Source organism: Balearica regulorum, chromosome 2 (genome assembly GCF_011004875.1).
Source record: "Balearica regulorum gibbericeps isolate bBalReg1 chromosome 2, bBalReg1.pri, whole genome shotgun sequence".
NCBI classification, from domain to species: domain Eukaryota; kingdom Metazoa; phylum Chordata; class Aves; order Gruiformes; family Gruidae; genus Balearica; species Balearica regulorum.
Window position 1 is genome coordinate 147954065 of NC_046185.1, and position 22099 is coordinate 147976163.

General features: G+C 41.1%; 1 protein-coding gene across 1 annotated transcript in view; it reads right to left on the reverse strand.

Moving 5' to 3' along the window:
- The window catches only part of DNAJC1 (DnaJ heat shock protein family (Hsp40) member C1), a 112350-nt gene extending 93904 nt beyond the window's left edge, over positions 1-18446 (reverse strand). Inside the window, exon 1 of the mRNA XM_075746347.1 lies at positions 17981-18446. Within this exon, the coding sequence (XP_075602462.1) occupies positions 17981-18145 (165 nt within the window). The 5' untranslated portion in view covers positions 18146-18446. The remainder of the gene's footprint in view (positions 1-17980) is intronic.
- Between the last annotated feature and the right edge of the window lie 3653 nt (positions 18447-22099).

Consider the following 22099-nt stretch of genomic DNA (forward strand, 5'->3'; position numbering starts at 1 on the left):
CACAAAAAAAAAAAAAAAAAAAAAGGAATCAGAGGATAAAGTACACTATACATTTAAGGAGGACAGAGAGGACTGTCAGACTGTTCACTCTTTCAGACCCTGAAAATTAGAACAGAAAAAAACCCTAGCACAAAAGCCATGGAAAGTGTCATCAAAGAAGGGAAAATAATTATTAGCTCCAGGGGCTGCATGGACAATCACTGTGAACTGCAATGCAGAAGGTTCCTACGATGTTTTTACAAAGCCCTAACAATACTCAAGCATCACAGTCAGCTCAGCAATTCTCAGCTGTGGCCACCAGGGACCCTATATACTGCCCTCATTAAAGAGCAACACTCAGTGCAGTCCCAGCAACAATGCTGTCTTGGTGAAAAATAAAGCTTTAGGTGTAGCAAAGAACAAGAAGCCATTTAAGTAACTGTCTTGTTCTCCATCATTATTCTAGGATTGACAGTTTGAAGACAGGGATTTAGTTTGGGAGGAAGAAGGCAAAAAAATTTTCCATGATGCCCAGTGAGCTAATGGCTAGTGAAAACTGTAAACCTGTTGCCAAATATTAATCTAGAAAATGAAGTCCTGGTAGGCAGGTCTAAACAGATCTGCTACGAAGTCTAGAGAGGAATGAAGAGACCAAAGAGGGGAAAAAAAATCAGCATAGGTCATTCATTTTGAGGATTCATTTGTATCTTTTCTAGGTAAAGGAAATAACAAAGAGCAACTAAAATAAAATATGCAGGAAGTCTACAGCAAGCATCTACTTCCTAGTTTGGACCACAGGTGTTTATTCCAGTAGTAGCTGGAAGGAAACCTGCCTTTACTCTGCTTTGTCAAGATGGGAATATCACTGGGACTCTAGAAGGAAGGCTATGGCCTAGAAACTAAAGATTAACTATTCCAAAACATTGTCTGGATCTGGCTTTATAAGAAAATGCGGTAGACTTTCATACTTTATGCAAATAAAACTACCAAGGTCCAACTTAAACAGAAATCAAAGGACAGCATAATAAGCAAGATGCAACTTGAAATGTCATCAAAAGATCAGCAATGATTCTTTTGAAGATTGGCTCCTTTCCTTGGGCTATATTAGCAACTGCAGTACATTTTCCATATTACTGATGCTTGAAACGAAACACAATTTTAAAACATTTATACAAGAGCACATGCAATAAGTTTTGCTAAAATCACCAATTCAATATTTACCTGAAAAATTTAATACAGAACAGCTCGAGCCTGTTAGGCAATCCGCAGGAGTGACCGTAAGAAACTTCCCTGACTCAAAGGAATGCAACCTGCCATTCCGAGCACACACAGGCTCCACTAAATGCTCCTGCTTTTCTTCCTCTTGCCAGCGTGTTGGGACTCAGCAAAGCGCTACCCCACACTGTATGTCACTTGACTAAGTGATAGATTTTACACTACTATAATTTATCTAGAGTATTTTTTTCACCTCTTGTAATGATGTTTTTCCCTTAACCAAGTCATTACCAGACAGATCCTTGTGAAAAGGAGTCCTGTTTTCAAGGTGCCTACTGCCAGCATATCAATCTGTTACTACTGAAGTTCAACAGATTGAACAGCACAAGCACTGGGCTGAGAGTTAGAACAGCATTTTCTAGGCCAAACAATTATCTCAACTACTCTTACAATAGAAATTCCTAATTCCTAGCACAGGAATTAGCAACTTGTGTATTATTTTAGTCACACAAAAAAACAGCAAATGGGGGGGGGGGGCAGGGGAGCACAGGGAGATGTGGGAATCAGTTAATTCCCACATTTCACAACACACTGGTCTTCTGTCATGTTTTATTCTTAGGGTATCTGAGCAATGTCCTTCGGGAGTATTTCCTCCTCCTTTTGACCACCACTTCGGGACTCATACCATCTCATCTTTAAATGGCATGCTGGTTTCATTATATAACTGGACAAAAGGCCAAGTTTTTACCATGAGAGTTCTATCATTATTTTCCAGCTTCGCCAACTTACACCAAATATTATCCCTTTAGGCATTCTTACCTTCATGCCTAAATCCATTAATATGAAATTTTTTTGGGGGGTGGCAGGTTTTCTATGCGTGGATTTTTTTTATCCACCCACCCCCTGCCAGTGAAGACTCCAAAAGGCACCTCTGCTTGAGCAAGCTACTCCTTAAGAATAACCAAAATAATTATCTTACTAAATTGTGCTTTGAATCTGATATTCAGGTGAAGAATGGAAATGCCTGCAACATAGGTGGTACTTTAAGATTTGCAGCCAAACAGCCTGGGACTCCACAAGCAACCCTTGTGCAAGTTCAGGGAGGGTGCTGGGTTTTATGCTAATAGCAAGTTCTACTCTTGCAGCTGGGAAGTCCTCTGTATATTTGTCTTAGCTGGACTGCAAAATATTGAATACCTGATCAAGATACAATTCTATCTTGACTGAGAAATCAATTTTAGAAACCAACCTAGTCCAGTACTGTCTTTCTTGGCCATAGCATCAATCTGATCATGTCTAACCAGCTGTCATGTAAGGCTCTCATATCTCAAGACAGCAGACAGAATAACCAATACCCTGATAACAATGGGATACTGTTAATTCAATGACAGTGTCTTCGAGTTAATCTGTTAGAGAAGAACACAGAAGCTATGGGAATGCATCTTACATATCCCAGAAGTGAAGAAACTTACATTTTACGGCCTTCTGCTTTCTTTAGGTCAGAAATTTAAGAAGATACCATGCTCCTGTTAACAGCTCTTTTAAAAAAAAAAAAATTTTTTTTTGTTAAAAATCTGAACTTTGAGGAAGGCAAACACATACAAGACAAATGAAATTAGATCTTAGAAAGAAAACATGGATCTCTATATTCAAAGTTAAGCACTGTTTATATTCACAGATACTTTTACAAGAGAAGCTGACATTCTGCAATTGAAGATGGTAATCTATGCAAGAGCACTTTTTAAAACAAAATAGTGTCCCAATTTATTTTCTAGATTTCAAATATGACAAAATCAATGCAAACAAATGTTTTGTACTGAAAATTTTAAGACATCATGGTTCAAAATAGGAAGTATAATATCAAGATTAAAGTTCTGTATTGTTAGGGTATGATTTTTACTTCAAGTGCACTTCTCTAACTCCATCCCTTTTCTAAGGGGAATGTAGTATTACCTAAACATTTTGGATTTAAATACAGTCTATTCAAACTTACATCTTCAAAGACTGATAGAATTAAACATTATGGTTTTACCCAAAAATCAAGATAAAAGTTAAGACATGCATGACAAAAATCAGCTGCAACACTAAATAATGTTTAATTGCATCTATATATTGCAATTTGCTGTCACACTATGACACATTGAAGCCTACCTGGGACAATCCTAGGTCCAACTGTTAAGGTAGTTCAAAATAATAAATATTCCCCACCAATACCTTTCCTATGAAATTGTCCAGCTGCACTCTGCACCCAGTACATCGTACCTACAAAACTAGATTTCCCAGAAAATGCAGACTGATTTAGTCTTTCATTACCCCATACATTTTTCTAGTTACTGTTTCTTTGGATTCTCAAACTTGATTTCTCAGGGCACCACTTCAGATAAGTACATGTTAGCAAAGGGCCAAGTCTACGCTAAATTCACATCTTTTGACGTTAGTCAAGGCACATGCACGGCATGGAAGCAACAGGTAGGATTAGATACAGAGTTTAATTACTTTAGACAGTACCTAGAAGTATGAGTTTATCAGGCCCCTGAACAATAAACAGATCAACTCTATTTAGCAGAAAAAGAAAATTGATTTTACACTAAAGAATTGTACTACAACCTTGAAATTCAATACAGTTTATTCAATACATCTTTTAGCTTTAGTATATTCACTTCAAGTTCCTGCATTTCAAACAAGTTCCCTGCTGCAACATTTATTTTAGCAAGTTTCTTTTAAAAACTTCTGGAAGTGAGGGCATTCCATAAAACTCTGTCTTGTCTTTCTCCTCACAATGTTAGCATTCAATAGAAAACATAAAAATTGAAGTTTTCACAGTGATTTATATAACTGAAACAAAGCAAAACCAAGATCTTGCTTAAACTAATAGCAATGAGCAAAGACATTGCTAGTAAGTGGTACCATCTAAATTAGGATAACTACAGTAAAATAATCTCATTGATTCCAAAATAATAAACTTAAGTACATCACAGCAAGAACTTTGCCGGGGAATTAATAAATCCACACAATTACTATGATATAAAGATAACATAAGTCAAAAGGGAGGGGGGGAGAACACAAACCAACTCTCCTTAAGTCTTAACAGAAATAGTAATACAACCCAAGCCCTCCATTTGGACAATAGTTCTTTTTTCAGAAAGTAAAGACTGAGATGTTACAGACTTAATGCTAGTTACTAAAGCAAAGTGATCAGGAGCAGATGATACACTCCTGAACTCCTTCCAGATAGATATCAGTTCAAGGCTTGATGATGCAACTATGAAAAGTTTCATTCAGGAATAAAGCCACAGCCAGGCAATTTAATAATTTATTTAATGAGTCTTTCCTGTTGGAGATGTTCAAGAGATTCCCACACCAACACCTCCTTTGCAGTAGACAGGTCAAGAGAAACTAGTTCAACTTGAAATAAATATACAGACACATTACTCCAAACAGATAAATTCGATGCTAAGAAGTTGCCAGGACCATGGCTTTCACCTGAGATTGCTGAATGAAATTTAAATACCAAGCTGCAGACTTGCAGGTGAGGAAGGTAACCCAGCACTACAAAAAACTGCCACCAGGGAGCTGGCAGGCTGCCAACATGATTCCCTTCCACACACACAAAACAAACAAAAAACCAAAACACCACCACCCCCCCCCCAAAAAAAAAAGAAAAAAAAAAAAGAGATCCTGGGAATTACAGACCAGGAAGTTTGTCATCCATCCTTACTAAAGACAGTAGGGGCTATAAAAATAAAGCCACTGTAGACAGGGATGAATGCGGTCTGTTAGAAAAGGATGTTGCATGGCTTCTGCAAAGAGAAACCCTGCCTCACCAACTCACCTGTCAGTAAGGCTAGAGAGAGGAGGTCCAGCAGACCAGCACAGTCCAATTTTGAAAAAACTTTTGACAAGGTTCCACACCAAAGGTTATCAAAGAAACTAATTTGCCACAGGATCAGAGGAAAGAGTCTTACAAATAGTAAAATTAATGAACAGAATACAAAAAGCAAGGTTTAATGGCCAGTTTTCAGGGCAGAGAATAAGCAGCTGAAAGGTCTGCTGGGGGACTGGTGCTGGAACTGGCTTCATTCAGCAGTTTCAATGACAACCTGAAGAGTAGAGCATGCAGTGAAATCTCACAGTTCATAGGTGACACTATATGTTTTGGGTAGATACCAGACACTAGCGAGGGAATGCCAAACTAAGTGATCTAGCAAAACAATGAGAGCTAAAATTCAGCATAGGCAAGACTGTCGCCTTAAACTAAACCATGCCTACAGAGAGCAGAGCTTGGAGCTGGCAATTACAAATCATCAAGTGATCCAAGACACATTGCTGACAGTTCTCCAAACCCACTGTACAGCTGACTGAAAGGCACCACCAGGAATGCACATTTTAACATCACTGATCAAAAACTGTGGGGGCTGAGAGGTACAGGGGCAAACGGACTACAAAACATGGCTAGGTTCACATGGTCTCCCCAAGTAACACCATCTATTGCCACTGGCTTTTATTATTTTTATTTAAGAAAGAAGTACAAGGCTTATACAGAAATATATAAACAACAAGAAACCAGGGTGGAAACCAGCCAGAGCACATTGACAGCATGTAACACTCCTTGAAGGCATCCAAGGAGCTGATGGATGACATAGGGGGGTGCCCTAACTGGAGGCCAAGACAACTAGGGAACGGAAACAGGCCCTCACAGACACCAGGATCCATTGCTTGAGATACAATAGTAGACTATTATTAAACATTTGCAATCAAGACAAGAGCGTTTGGTATTCTCAATTGCAAACAACATTTAAAAAAAAAAAAATCACATTATTTCTTAACTGATGCATGTTTATCCAAAAATTAAATCCTCTTCAGAAGCCATACTGCATGACACCACTAAGGAAGAGGTAACAATTTAATAAGGAAACAGAAGTAGGTATCTCCACTGACCAAAAGAGTATCTAACTACATGGAGACAGACAGTGATTTTCAACCAATCAATCACAGGGCCCTAGAAACCAGTAAGCTACTGATCTACTTCAGCTATTTTCCTTAAATCTAAGTTCACTGACCAACAGCCCGCACATCCATCAGAAAATTACAATGTCTACAAATCACATCCATTTGTAGGTAAGAAAGGTAAGTATAAGTGTGTGAAAGGCATAAATCATCATGATTGAGGAAATCAACAAGCTAGTAACTCATTAATAGGTTAGTCTATCCTGCAGAGGACTGGATTATTTTTTCCCCCCAAAATTAACACATCTTTCTGGTTAAGCACCTAATCATTCAACCAGCATACACAAAGGCGAAAAAGATTTACTAAGTTGTGGTGCACTCCAGCATGGGAACTCAGTACTACGTAACTGACCAGGAATGTCAGTCAGTTATACCTGATTTTTAAATATAGTACATAACTGTTGTACATAAGAGCTTTAGTTCTTTCACCACTGCAAGCTGCAAGAGACAACTCTCTGGCTGATACCCTCAATCTGTATTTCAACAGTTGAAATACTATTCTCAACAGATACATCCCAACATTCAAATTCACTATTTTGTTTTGAATGTTGCTGGGTTAGCTTGTAGTGTTGAAAAGCTACTGGACAGAAATAGACAAAAACTTCAGTAGAACAGAAACTACACATGGGTTGAAAACTGACAGAAGAAATACTTTCTATTCAACAGATAGGTAGAATCAGGTTGGAAAACAAGTTTATTTCAAATTTTTTATCAACAGAAAGAAGTGCTTGGATTGACTAAGATTTCCTTTCCATTGAATAAGATTTTAAGTAATTCCTAATAGGAAATGGGAAGAGGCTTTCATATAGGATGAAATTTTACAGATTTTTTTTATTTTCTACTGTAACATTGTAGTAGCCACTGTTAGACACAACATCCAGTACAACAACTACTAATATGATTGTAAACTGTCACAAAATTGTCATACAGCTCTTCTGCTCTCCCATCACAGCATTTATATCCCATAAAAGAATATTATAGGAATCACTAACTATGAAATGGTGATTATTAAATAAAAAAGCAACTCTAAATCAGTTTGAAATTTAATAAAACACTGATCAATGAGACTGCAGAATCATTCACAGGGGTAGGTAAAAAAAAAAAATAAATATTGCCCCCTAAAGGAGAAGCTATTCACCCCAAATCAGTGCAACAATGCTACTTCACAGCTTTCTCATGTCCTCATCAGCACTGAATGCTTCCTTCAACAAGCAGAAACACTTTACAGTGTTGGAGACAGCAGCATTTCAGAATTACAGCCCCTGTATAAAAGCAAGACTCTCCTAGTTCTTCCCTCCTGCTTTACAGAAAGATTGCAGAGTAACTTTATTTCAACAGCTCCTATGCATCTTCTGGTTTTCTCTGCAAGTTTTCCAGATTAACACTGAGAATGAAGAATTTCAGATCTAGTAGAGATGAGGGACTGCTTATGCATTTTCTTCTCATTCCACTGCTCATTTTTTTGACATCAAGAACAGTTTAAGGCCTGTGAGCCAGGTCATTTAAGATATTTGTATTTAAGCAACCCATCAGATGAATTAATACACAGCCCTGGTTTAAAGTGTTACATTCAAACTATGTTATTGTTTGCATAACTGTAACATACACCATGTGTACAACACATTGCTACATACATAAGAAGGTTTGCAATTCACTTTTATACAGAGCTAGTAACATTCAAACAAGGCTGATGGACAAACAAGAAGCAAAAGAAACCCAGAAACCCAAAATCTCCTCATAATTTAGGGAGAAATAACAATTTTAAGTTGCAGGGAAAAAAAATATACTACTGTTTAGGAACCCAAAATTGAGAGATGCAAACTTTTAACAGGCGCAGCATACGGCTAAGCAAAAGCACAAACACTAACAAGCAAATCAAAAGCAAAACTGCAGGTCTTCATAGGCTGCATGAATTTCATTAGCCCACTAGGATGCTGTAGAAAACCAAAACATTTTCAGATATGCACTACTTTCCCCCTTTTATTCATTTTAATATCAGATTCCTCTTATAGAAGAAAAACCCTTTGTTATCACTTATGCTGTCATTCTTACAGGCTCAGCTGCGCAACAGCACTACAGGCTCTTTGTTACTGGCTCTGCTGAGAGCTCAAGGAGCACCAACCCAACTGAGGAACGTTTTACGTGCTGAATTTTATTTTTTAAATTTTATCAAGTACTTAAAGTTAAAATAGCACTACAGATACCTCGAAATATCTCCCTTAATGCTACAGTTTTCTATAGATCTGATTAGAAAACCATGTTAACCTTAATTGTAAAATTACTCTAGATGGAGCATAAAAGGTTTATCATGCAACAGAATGAAATTAAGGCTGCCTCTAAGATTTTTCTTTACACAACTTTACAGACAAACATGAGGACCACAATCCACAGCAGTCAAGTAGTAAAAAGCCGACTGGGAAGTCATTTACAAAACTGTACATTACATTAATTATGTGGCTGTTTTAGATACCAACTGTGCTGGTTTTGACTGGGATAGACAAATTTTCTTCACAGTAGCTAGTATGGGGCTATGTTTTGGATTTCAGATCAAAACAGTGTTGATAATTCAGGGGAGAGCAGTGTTTATACAGAACCAAGGCCTTTTCTGCTTCTCATACCACCCCACCAGCAAGTAGGCTGGGGTGCACGAGGATTTGGGAGGGGAACACAGCCAGGACAGCTCACCCCAGCTGACCAAAGGGATATTCCATACCATATGATGTCATGCTCAGTATATAAAGTTGGGGGAAGGAGAAGGAAGGCGGGGATGTTTGGAGTGAAGATGTTTGTCTTCCCAAGTAACCATTATGCATGATGGAGCCCAGCTTTCCTGGAGATGGCTGAACACCTGCCTGCCCATGGGAAGTGGTGAATGAATTCCTTTGCTTGGCTTGTGTGCACGGCTTTTGCTTTACCTATTAAACTGTCTTTATCTCAATGCACGAGCTTTCTCACTTTTACTCTTCTGATTCTCTCCCTCATTCCACCTGGGAGGAGCAAGCAAGCAGCTGCGTGGTGCGTAGTTGCTGGCTGGGGTTAAACCATGACACCAACATAGGCACATAATGACAACTTCAGCAAAGGAGATGAATTTGAAACGAGCATAAAACATACAGCATTGTGTAAGCACCAGAGGCCACCAACACAGGTTACCTACCATTCCTCACCAAGAATTGGTCACTCCCTTCAATGAATTACAGATCAAACACAAAACTTCCAGGAAGAAATTGCCCATTTTTAATTCCTGCAATTTGAACATCAAGCTATCATGAACACATCCTTAAACGATTAATGAAGTGGGAAGTATAGAGAGGAAGAGCTGAAGCATTACTGCTACTGCAGACAGAAGAAAAATAATTCAAGACTGCTCGTTTTATCCTTTTCACAGTACTTTGCATACTGTTAGCTCCATTGGGTTCCAAACATAGTCATTTCCTATTGCTATATGTCCTTCTACACAGCAAGAAAGAAGAAAATATAATCTGAAAGAAATCAGGAAAGTATTACATGAATGGTCAGAGAAAGTTAACAGTAAGTGTCTTTAAAACTACTTAAAATGGTAGATTCTGAAACACTTTTGTGTCTTTAAGAGAGGAGCCAACAATGAAAGCAAAAACACCCTGGATTTTCTTGGACAACACCCAAGCAGAAATTTAATAGGAAACAATACAGAAAATCCATTTTTATGGAAAATACAAGTTTTACAAGTCTAGATGTCTTGATCATTTTTAAATGCAGCAACTGTGAACAAAAACATGAGGGAACATTATGCATACATATATGTCAGGGCACTTACAGAATGGATTACATAGTGTATCAGCAGCTAACCTGGAAGTTCAGCACTTAAAAAAAGCAAAAACAAAACCAAAACACACACATGAAAACCCATATCCTGCACCACCCTCAGTTACAAATCTGAGCAGTTATCATAAGTGCTTCTTTATGGGGACTCTTGTGAGCAATTAAACTAATCTATAGTTCGGAACAATTTTGTTCAATAGGATCCAAGTGAATAATCTCAACAATGACTTCACATAATTTAAATAATTTACAATTTTTATGAAAAGCAGAGTTTCCAGAACTGCTGGAAATCTCACTTCCATGCATAACTTATAAGTAACAGACTCAAAAAGGAAGTTTAAAACCATGAAGGGATGCAGAATTATGTCTCAATGACATACTGAGAAAAAAACACACAATTACTTTTATGGAATGAACTTAGATTACAGCTAAAGCCAGTAGAAACAAATCCGGATTTTCTAATGCTATTTTTGTTTGAACTAGCGCAATGGAGTCTATTACTGTTGGTAGTATATTTGAGGGCTTTGGGGGACTTTTTTGGCTGTAATTGCCATAACAGGAGCCAATTCTTAAAGCCAAAAAAAAAAAAAAAAAATTTTTTTTTTTTTTTAAGAAGCCCTCCCTCTTCCATCACTTAAAAGAAACGTACAGTTTCAGGAATTACTAAGATCCCTCACTGTCCAAATAGAGGTCTGCTACTATCATCTAGTTGCGTATTACAGAAGTTACTTATTTTTCACAGTTTGGTGCAAGAAAGTTGAAATGTATGGTATCGTTCTGACTGAGAACTCTGCTGTTGTGATTGACAGTGCATTAAAATCTAATGCCTTCCACAACTACCAGACCTGCTCAATATATATTTTGCATGAAAAGTAGAAAACGATCCCAAAATCAGCACAGATCATTAGACACGATGTTTAAACACTAGCCCAACAACTTTGATTCCTCAAACATGGGTAACTGAGATACAAGCTGCTACATGGCTCCATCTCACTTCACAGCACAAGACTTTCGAAGGTCACAGTGAATATCCTATTTATCATGCAAAGAAAAAAACAATCTTACAAAACAAAGCAAGAAATGCCTACAGCTCATAGTTTTGACACAATCATCTGAAAAAGTGATGTTATAACTGCTTGTGTGTGAAGCTCTATCTCACTAGATCAAATACTTCCAAAGCTTGGAAGACCAAAGCAGTACTACCAACCCAGATTTTCTCTAAAATATTTCCAGATGATACAATTTTAGTAACACTGTACCCACATATTGAACAAGTTAAACAAGGCCAAGTGCAAGGCCTGCAGGTGGGTTGGGGGAATCTCAAGCACAACTACTGGCTTGGTGGAAAATGGTTTGAGAGCAGCCCTGAGGAGAAGGACTTCAGGGCATTGGTGGATGATAAACTCAACATGAGCCGGCAATGTGCACTTGCAGCCCAAAAAGCCAACCATATCCTGGGCTGCATCAAAAGCATCGTGACCAGCAGGTTGAGGGAGGTGATTCTCCCCCTTTACTCCATTCTCGTGAGACCCCACGTGGAATACTGCACCCAGCTCTGGGGTCCCCAGTACAAGAAAGACATGGACCCATTGGACAAGTCCAGAAGTGGGCCACGAAGACAATCAGAGGCTGGAGCACCTCTCCTTTGATGACAGGCTGAGAGAGTTGGGGTTGTTCAGCCTGGAGAAGAGAAGGCTCCAGGGAGACCTAATCGTAGCCTTCCAGTACCTAAAGGGGCCTACAAAAGAGCTGGAGAGGGACTGTTTACAGGAGCATGTAGTGGCTTTGAACTGAAGGAGGGTAGATTTAGATTAGTATTAGGAAGAAATTCTTCACTCTGAGGATGGTGAGGCACTGGAACAGGTTGCCCAGAGAAGCTGTGGATGCACTATCCTTGGAAGTGTTCAAGGCCAGGTTGGATGGGGCTTTGGGCAACGTGGTCTAGTGGAGGGTGTCCCCGCCCATGGCAGGGAGGTTGGAATTAGGTGATCTTTAATGTCCTCTCCAACTCAGGCCATTCTACATGTTAACCTTAAAAAGCAGCAGGGAGGAGAACAGCCTTAAGCGTTAGAAGAGCAACCAAAATAAGTCTTTGGAGTTTGATCCAGCTTGTCACTGGGAGGAAGAAAATCGCTGAGTTTCTGGGCTATCCGTCCTTATTTCCCCTTCCTTGTCCTCCTTACGTGCACCTTGCCTCCCAGGGAAGACAGAAGACCTGTATGGGTACAGGTAGGCTGTTCTTGCTGAGGACTTGAGAGCACTCCTTGCATAGATACAGCTCTCCCTCACACACCTCTTCCTAGTTGAGGGGATCACTCTGTGTACTCAAAGTTCCCAAAAAGCTCCACAGCAAAAATAGTTTTAGCTAGACTTTTTTCTTTTCTGGACAGTGACCCATTCACAGCCAGAACTACAGCAATGTCAGACAATATAACACTGACAGCTTCAGAGATTGCCGCTCTTTCTGAAAAATACATTACCAAATTTACGTCCAAGAACTTAACTTACATGAATTCACAACTTCAGAACTGCAGTGATGTAGGTGCTCCATGTCATCAATCAATACACTTGCATAAGACAAGACTACACAAAAATCTATTACTGAGAATTTTCTTAAGTCTGTTGTAATACCATAAAAGCCACACAATTTGTCATGGAGTTAATTCCTGACAAAGTCCTTACAGGGCACTGCCAAGAGGTAAAATTCAGCATCAGCCATTTACCATAGACTATAGCCTTAAAGGTGTATTTACCTCAGTTTTTTTAATGCAGATCAGGACTGCACATGTAAAGCAAACTTCCTTATTATACCCACTGACTGCATACCACGAAGCCATCCTGAAGTGGATGAACTGTATTCCTTTTGTATAGAATTGAACTGTAAGATGTAAAACCAGGAGCACAACCAGCACACTTCAACACAAACAGGCATTGAGTCCATGCAGCCAGTCTGGAATTAGTTCAATTAAAAAAAAAAAATCCCTGAAATGCAAACAGTACGGATAACCAATTCCTCAACACCAAACCCTGCATTCGACAGACACAACCCTGTCAGACCACGCTACTTGCCAATGTACACACAGCTCCTCTGTTCCAGTGTTCTTGGAAGGAGCCTATTAGCCCAATACATCCAGCTCCTCTAGACAAGCTGTGGCTTCCCACAGCCAAAGAAATCTGACTCCTTGGTTTTCAGGTCTTGCACCTTCTTGGGGTTGCTAACATTGCAGTGTCTCACAGGCTATAGGACCAAAATCAGGTTCTGTACATGCAGTTCTGACTTTGTGCTGCAGCATCATCTAGCAAACCCATCGTCTAGCAATGACATGGATACAATGCTCTTAGTTCTCTACAGTAAAGCCACATGAATGGATTAGAGTCTGGTTCAACATAAACCTCATGTGCCACAAGGAAGGCATAAGTATCAACATTTTGGGGGGATTACACATTTATATTTGTCCACAGTGGTGGCCAGCAGCCCCACCCACATTAACTCTCTCTCAGGAACTTGAACTCCCAGGGCCTCTTCTACTACCTCAAAGGGTGCTTGGAGAAACTTTGTGTTTGCTTTCATACACTGCACAGGCCTAGCAGAACTTCCAATACAAACCTGTTCCTTTATCTGATTACCAGTAGAAGCCAAAGCCTTATTCAGAAATTCCTCAGTTCTGATACATAGCGTACTGCTTTGCACACACCAACACAGCTCATGCATTTTAACACATCTTCACAAACAAACATCTCCTAAAAATTTCTTGATCAGATCCCTTGTCTCCAAAACTCTCACAAACTTTCAAAAGGCATTCAGAAGCCTGTAGTGTCTTCCTTACTGCAAGACAAAAAGAACAGAGGAACAGGTAATTCCCTTGAAGCCGCATAAACAGTTATAATCAAAAGTATGTTTTGACAAGGAGATCCACAGGTTCAACTGATGCCAAGTTGATTCATCCAGAGCATATCATATTTATGCAGGTATCAGCTATTGAAAGCTGTAAGAGACAATAAAATTAACTTGATCAGCTCGTTTGTCCACCATACAAGCTTGTAGCTCCCCAGATCTTCCTGGAATTTTTCCAAAAAATTGACATCACATTTGAATGTTCTCATTCTTGGATAACAGGGTAATTTTATTACTGAGTCTGTATAGTGTCTGGTTTCATTCTGCTGCTTCATCTGAGTTTTTAGATAAATACTATTTGGTCCTGACCCCTTTGTCAGTTTGAAACTGGCTATACCGAAATGATTACTGAAATTATTATTACATCTGATCTATCAAGAGTTTATGATTCTATTTTTCTTCAGTAACCACTCAGGTGACATGGAAATATAATCTTTTCTCAAGCCAAAGGTTATCTTATCGCCTCATTCTGCTAGGTCAAACTTCTTGAGATCAGTAATGTTTTAAATGAGCCATTCAAGTCAATCACATTATCAATTTAAGAACCACCAAAGAAACAGGAAGGTAGAACAATTCCCAAATTGTTCAGAACAGCAATAGTAACAACATAACAATGCAAAACTTCTTATATATGCTGTGTTACAATTAGCTCTGATGGATTAACAAATAGTGTTCTTGTATAGAAATCAGATACTTCTTAATCTAGGTGCTCAGCCCTAACACTTGGGGGTTGGACAAGATAACCTCCGTAGGTCACTTCCAACCTCAACCATTCTGTGAGATTTCTCCGTCAACCCCTCCTTGAAGTCAAGCACTAAGGACAGTTATTCTAACAGCCCAGACATTCACAATCTTACTCCTTCCTCTGACACTCCACATTCATAACAAAGATCACTTCCATTAGATCATCCTCTCAGTCACCAATCTTGGAAAACACTACAGCAGCTTCAAACCTAACACCCTGCCAGTGCTGGATGAGTTACCAGACAATGCCAGGAGGCTTCCACAAGGCCCTCAAAAAAACCAAAACACAAACCCCTTACTCCCGCAAGTATAAAATAGCAACAAAAAAGAAGAATCGTCATTTTTCTCCAATGCCAGGGAAAAATCCAGCAGCCAGAGGCTTCATCAAAGCATGACTGAGGTCTACGGGACTTCCCCACAATGCCTTCTGCACCTTGTCAGTTGAGGTCAACATCAGCTTCTGACATCGTGTATGAGGTTCAACAAGCAGCCAGTACCACAATTCTGCCATCAAAACATAAGCTGCTTTAATGCCTTAAGGAAGCGTTGGAGTCATTCCCTTTATTTTTTCAAAACACAAGATGACACGTTTAGAAAAAAATCTGGCAGCCCTGATATACTACTGTTAACAAATATGGTTGAGCATCCGTGTATCAGACACAGAAGTTACATCCTGCATAAGGGAGAAGTGCTCCCTCCCCTAGAAGTACACGAAGGAAGAAGGGATTATCAGGACAGGATACAAGGCAAACAACACCAAGAGGAATATAAGGGGGAGGAGGGAGGAGAAGAGGAGAAAGCAAGCTTTGATGAATGAAAAATTCTGAAACAGTCCAAAGGCACAGCCACAAAGGCAACTGTCACACACACTGTCCCTCTTGTGCTAAAATGCCACAAAAAGCACAGGGAATAAAACCACTAGCACCAGAACTACAAAAAGTTAATCACAGCATTGTAGTCAAAGGCATCCCAGCTAAAACAATAGCAATGCACAAAATAACCAGTAAGCTCCATTAAACCATAGTTTTCAAAAATAGCAGAAAACCTGAAGAAACATGCAAACAGCATGTAGAGATGTTATGGTAAAAGGCAGCTTTGTGTTAAGACATCCAAGGTAGGATACAGCACACCTAAGATTTGTGCACTTCCCTTGACCCCATTACATGATCAGTTACCCTTCTCATACAGTAACTTAAATGGCTGCAGCTACCTTGTGTGTCACTGCAAGTCAGAACCCTCCTTCAGTACCTTGTTTGAAGCTGCAGGTATAGGTCAGAGCCGGAGAAGCAGCAGGAACAAAGGATTCAGTGTGGAAGAACCTGTAAACTTATATAGCATCTTCCAATGATTACAAATTTCTAATGAAGCTCATCTTCAACGTTGCATACTCTATTACGGTGCTCACAGATATATTCTGCTGCACGTGCAAAGCATCTAATACTAATACACTTCAAGTCTTGGCTATAATGACATTATGAGTGACTAGCATGTACTTACAACTAACAAAACTTCCTTTCATTTGCGTTGCACTGCCTCCAACGTTTTCCCTGTTTGCACATTACAAGTGATTCAAGTTCTCCATTAAGTGTAGAAGTAGAGTAGAGGTATGAACTAGCAGAATATTTGCTTGCTAGAAGTAGCATTATATTTTGCTAAAATTATTGTGCAAGATTCAGCCCTAGAAAAAAGGATTGTGGAAGATCTTAACAAAGAGTTGCATACCAGATCTGAACATCACTAATTGAAACAAACAAAATTGTGTATCCCTACATTATCTAACACTAAAATTACCTTTGAGGAATTAAAACTTAGACTTTTAGGCTCATGAGAGTGAAACTTAGGTAGCAGTATTTGCTACATTACTGTATATATGATGGCATTCCATAGCATTTAACACCAGATGCTTAAGGAGGAGTAAAAGAAAGAAGAGATGAAACTGACTCAGAATCCCCCAACTATCACTAACAACCACAGCCGGTAGTTTCCAAAACAGGACCCTTACATATTGCAACACCTTCCCTCTCTTTGTAGACATGAACCTAATGAAATGTACCTGAAAATACAGATATTATTCTCAAAAACCACAAGAACTACATCAGAACAAATTTTAAGGTTGTCAGGGAAGCCGTTTGAATAGCAGGATCACCCACCAGAATGTAGAGGTGCTAGAAGACAAACAGAGAACAAAATATCTTTTGGGGACTTGGTGAAGTAAGAAATGATCAAGAACTGCATATTTAATTACTGAGAAGAGGAATACTGTAGTGACTAGAAGAAAGAAAAAAAGATTGCTGAGATGCATGACGAGAGATCAAGCGAGATAGCACACACAGAGTAGAGCATCTAGAGATGAAGAAGGCCGTCAAGTGGGAGCCAGTACAAGTGATACAAGTTGAAGATGCCAAGGGGCAGTGAAACAAGCAGTCACATCTAAAACCTGGGATAAAAGTGTTTGGAACAGGAGTTCCTGTCTTGACTACACGTGCATGAAAATTAACCGAAGGTGCATAACAAATGCTTTAAGATAATCTTAAGTGTTGCCTAGCAAACAGAGGTTAAAACCATGCACAATAACCAAGATACGTGGAAAGTAAACAAATATAACAATCTATAAGCCATTGCCATGGTAAAATATCACTGTCTACCACATGGCACGCATGAGAGAAAACAGGAACCACAACACATGGTGATGCACAATCTTGCAGAGATAAGGAACCAGCAGCTATGCAGAATGGGGGAAAGATGAGAAACAGCTACACCCAGGATATATATAGGAAGCAGAAGCAGCCCATGAGCTACTTTTGTCTAGCTGTAGTTTCATTTGGAAGAAAAAGAGAGATTCAAAAGAGCAACAGGCAGTAGGCACATACAAAGATAGACTGGGAGACGGAGGGTTAATTTATGGTGGGGCCAGAAGGACAAAAAAAATTGAACAGTACTTGAAGGCGAGCGGAGCCCCCGCAGAGGGAAGAGGCTGGGGAAGGGACAGGAGCCCTGCCCTGAGCCTCGGGAGCCGGGGAACGGGGGGCGGGGGGGGCCAGAGTGGAGCGGCAGAACGGGACAGCCGCACGCGTGCCAGGGCAGGAGGCGGATGACAGCACCAGGAGAGAAGGCAAGGGGCCGGCGGCGTGCCCAGCGCCCGTGTGCCGCGGGGAGCAGCCGGGCGGCGGCAGTGCAGAGGGAGGCGGGGGCAGCCAGCCAGCCATATTCGGCGGAGGCAGGGACGGCGGTGACAGGCGAGGCCCGCGCCCGCGGGAAGGGACCGGGGCAGAGGGCTGCGGAGGAGGCGCGCCTCAGGAGTCGCGCCGGGCGGGCGGCGGGGCCCGGTCCCTCGCTCACCTGCTGCACCCCCAGGAAGTCGTAGAAGTTCCGCGGCACCTCCTCCACCAGGTCGAAGAGCTCCAGGTCGCCGCTGTCCCAGGCGCGGGCGCGGGGCGCCAGCAGCGCCAGCAGCGCCAGAAGCGGCAGTAGCCGGAGGCGCGGCGCGGGCCGCGGCCGGCCCATGACCCTCCGCCCCGGTGGCAGCGGTGGCGAGGACGTGGCCGGGGAGGCACCGCTGAGTCCGCGCACGCCCCGGCGGCGGCTCCGCACTGAGAGGGAAGGAGACAGGCCCAGCCCCGCCGGCGGCGAGTCCCACGGAGGCGGAGAGTTCTCCCTGCCTGGCCAATCGCCTCCTCCGCGCACTGTGACGTCGGGTACCCCGGCAACCGCTGGCGCTCGCGCAGTCGAGAGGCTGCGGGGGGAAGGGCGAAGGGGAGTGCCTGCTGGTCGGGTTCGCGAAGGAACGGCAGCGGCGCGCGGGGCTGCGGCGCGAGCTCTCCCCGCGCGGCCGACGGGCTTCGCGCGCCCGCCCCGCCCCGCCTGCCTGTCCTTCTCCCCCTCCCCCCCGCCTCTCCCTTTCCCCTCACCCCGCACGCCGCCCCGCCCGCCTCCGCCTCCCGGCGCCGCGCAGCGCCCTCGCCTTTCCCCGGCGCTGGCGGAGCCCACTCCGCGCCCCCCCCGTCACCCTAGGTAACCCGCCGAGGGTCATTCCTCCACACGCGCCTCCCCTGGCGGTCGGGAGCGGGGCCTATGCTCCCCGCCCCGAGCAGCCTTCCCTCAGCCGGGGAGCGGGGTCCTGAGGGGCGACAGCCGCTGCCCCAGATCCCGTTACCAGAAGCCTGGTCGGGAGGTTTTGGGGTAATTTTGTCCGTTCCTGCGCCTAGCACGGCCGATGCCCGCCGGAGGGAGAACGCCGCGGAGGGAGCGGCTGGTTGAGTCACGGGGGTGCCCGGGTGTAGGGCCGCCGTGCCACCGCTGCCCCTTGCCCCTAAGCGCTGGATTTCTCTTTAGAAATGCGTTAAATTTATTAATTCCTTAAGGATGGGTTTCATTACTGTAACTTCTTCTACCCTAAAATCACTGCAGGGTATTGTCAATCAGAACTTGATTTTTAAGCTGTTTTCCTTGGACCTTTCATCCTTCCCTTGCTTAAATTAATGTTAAGCATGAATGTGCAATGAGAAATTAGATGGAGACTTAATGGCTCAACAATACAAATTATCAACATTAAATCACTTTTCTCTGGTACGGTCAGACTCCTTGGAACACCCCATCTGTTTCATCTTTCTTGAAGCTAGGCCTGGCTAATAACTCACTAAGACAAGAATCTCTTTAAGAAAAGACAGTTTCACTCATCCCAAAAGTACCCATGAACTGAATCAAGTTCAGAAAATAGTTTTTCCAATTTAAAAAAATCCCAAAATGCCACTCTTACATGCACCTAAATTCAGCTAAGAGGAGCAGGGCACCGTTTACAAAATCTCCATACAGTAGAACGCTGCCTTGGATATCTTCTGGGAATAGCAAGATGTGGCTTTAAAATACACTCTGCTTAATTCAAAATAAGGACTTGAACCAATATAACCATTATCAATTTTCCAACTCATAAAGTACGGAGTAGTCTTAGGTACTCTCTTCTATTGAAATTGTTCCCTTTTGTATAAACTATTTAAATATTAATTAGATTGATATTTAAACTCATGTTTCCATATCCTGTATGCATGCCCACTGGGCTGTTAGGATCATGATTCTGCCTCTGGCTCTGTTTTCTGAAAAGACAGCTAAACCCATTTGCCAGGAAATGATAATTTAACCAACAGTGTCTGATGTAGACTCTTTTTAATTTACCCTTCTCAAAACGGAAAGCCTAACTGTTTATTCTGATCATATTAAAAAAATGCTTCTCCCACTTGACCATAGAGCCAAAAAAATAATCCTTTTCTAGAGAATGACATGGTAAAGTTAATTTATCAGCTGCTTTGTTTTGCTGGAGTAACTGAACCTAGTATAGATCCGTTTCTTCCCTCTTCCTTATTTTCTCAATCATCTGTTCTGTTTTGCCCACCAGTATTCATAGCATAAGTTTCCTTTGTTGCCTGGTGTATCTACATTCTCCTTGCTTTCAAGCCTCAAGCTTTATTGCAGAAAAATACCAGCTTTGGATTAAAAAAAATTACCTACTCGTAAGGTTGTAGAACAAAGTTTAAATATGCAAAGTACACTCAGAAACCAGGGGCAAATGAAGAGTTCAATGAGGTAGTATTATTTTTAAACCAGGCTAAAAGATTTTTTTAAATGTAAGATTAACAATACTCCATTCCCCTTAATAGACACTTTCCAAACTCTCCTTCTCTTCTGACTCATTCTTGTATTTTCTGTGTCTACTTCATCTTGCCTCGTTAGCTTCTAAGCCTCCTTAGTTAAGTTGATGTAGTGCAATCATCAACCTGGAAGAGAAGCTTTTGTTATTTTCATCTTATTTTTCATCACTCAGAATTTGTTATGAAGAATGACCCCTATCAAAATCCACTTCTGCTGCTCTTGCTGAAACTGTTAAAACAACCTTAAAAACCCTGATAAACGCAGGTGATCTATTCAGTTCTGCTGAGAGTAGAAAAAGCTGTCCTAACACTGGCCACTAATTGCAGGTAGCTTGGGGCTCCAATCCTTTTGAGAACAACACCCAATGATAGCTGTTTTGAAAGAAACATCTTGAAATTCTTCAGATAAATTACGGTTTCTTTCAGTCAAGAGGAACGCGAATTTAAGAAGAATAATAGGAGAAAAAAATGTGCTGATGATAATGGGATTATGATTATTTAAAATACATATTTAAGAGATATCTTACATTTAAGTCAGCATACTTAAATTATTCCAATTGGTTTTGACAATGTGGGAAATTTGAATACTCATGTTAATTCTGCTCCTTAAACCATTAGAAGAGAAGGCCTGATACTGCATGTAAAATTTCTAAACAGCATTTTTTTTTTAAATTCTAGACTGTGAGATTAGTTTCAATGTTTCCATTAAAATCATTCTGTACCCCAAGAATAAATACTGAAATTTTGGGAAGAAAATGCTAAAAATGCTATTAAAATTCTATAAGCACCACCGTAATAATGACACATTATTATCTTCTCATTCTTCTGTTTTCCTCTTTAAAGTCAAGAGAAGTTATTTTTTCTTGGTGAGTCATTAGAGTCCTTTCCCCTTCTCCAACATTTCAATTAACCCAAATCACGCTAGACTTCCACAATGTAAAATAAATCAGTTAAATTAAAACTTCTCTCTCCTGGTTTCAGGGAAAGCTTTAAAATACAAATCAAACGTAATGAAATTCAGCAATGCTTGCCTTCGCTATGCAATGATAGACATGAGAAATTTCCAGTGACACGCACAATGACTGGTGAGTTGGGTGGCCAATGATGACGATTTAAATCTTAATACTGCAAACTGTGATGCAAATGTAGAGGAGAAGGTAAAGAATTACACACGTTTTTTTCATTACAGTCTAAATCGTCTCATGTTGGGAGGTATTAGTATTTTTTTCTGTGACTCAGACATGACATTTAATGGCATCGGAGAAAGGTTTTTAATTCTGTATGTGATCTCCGCAGCTGGGCAGCTCCTTCACTTTAAGAATATGGACAGCCATGAAGGCAAGGATGGCATTTTCTTTCTCTGCCCCGAGTTTCCCTGCACACACAGGCAGGTATCACTGAATCGAGGTACACTCGGTTGCAAAGCTCTCCTTTGCAAACCGTAAGGGAAAGAAGCATATACAGAAATAATTTGTTTAAATAAATCTGTGTTCTGATGCTAATTGACGGTAGCACCCAAAGCCCGAGGCATGAACCAGTTATTATTAGCGTTTTTAACAGCACTGAAAGACCAACATGCTTCATAAGCCCAGTAGGATTCACATGATCATACTCTGAATAGCTAAACAGTCTGCGATGTCAATATCTCCAATGAATAGAAGACGGCTAGGGGAAAGAGCTTATTAAGGGACCACCCCTTCCTAAAGATAAAGCCTTATCTCCAGCAACTTGAGAGCCTGACTGCTCTGCAGCCTATTCCAGTTTTCTATTCCAGCTGTTCAGTTTAGGTGCTCTACATGATTTTGTACAGTAGCAG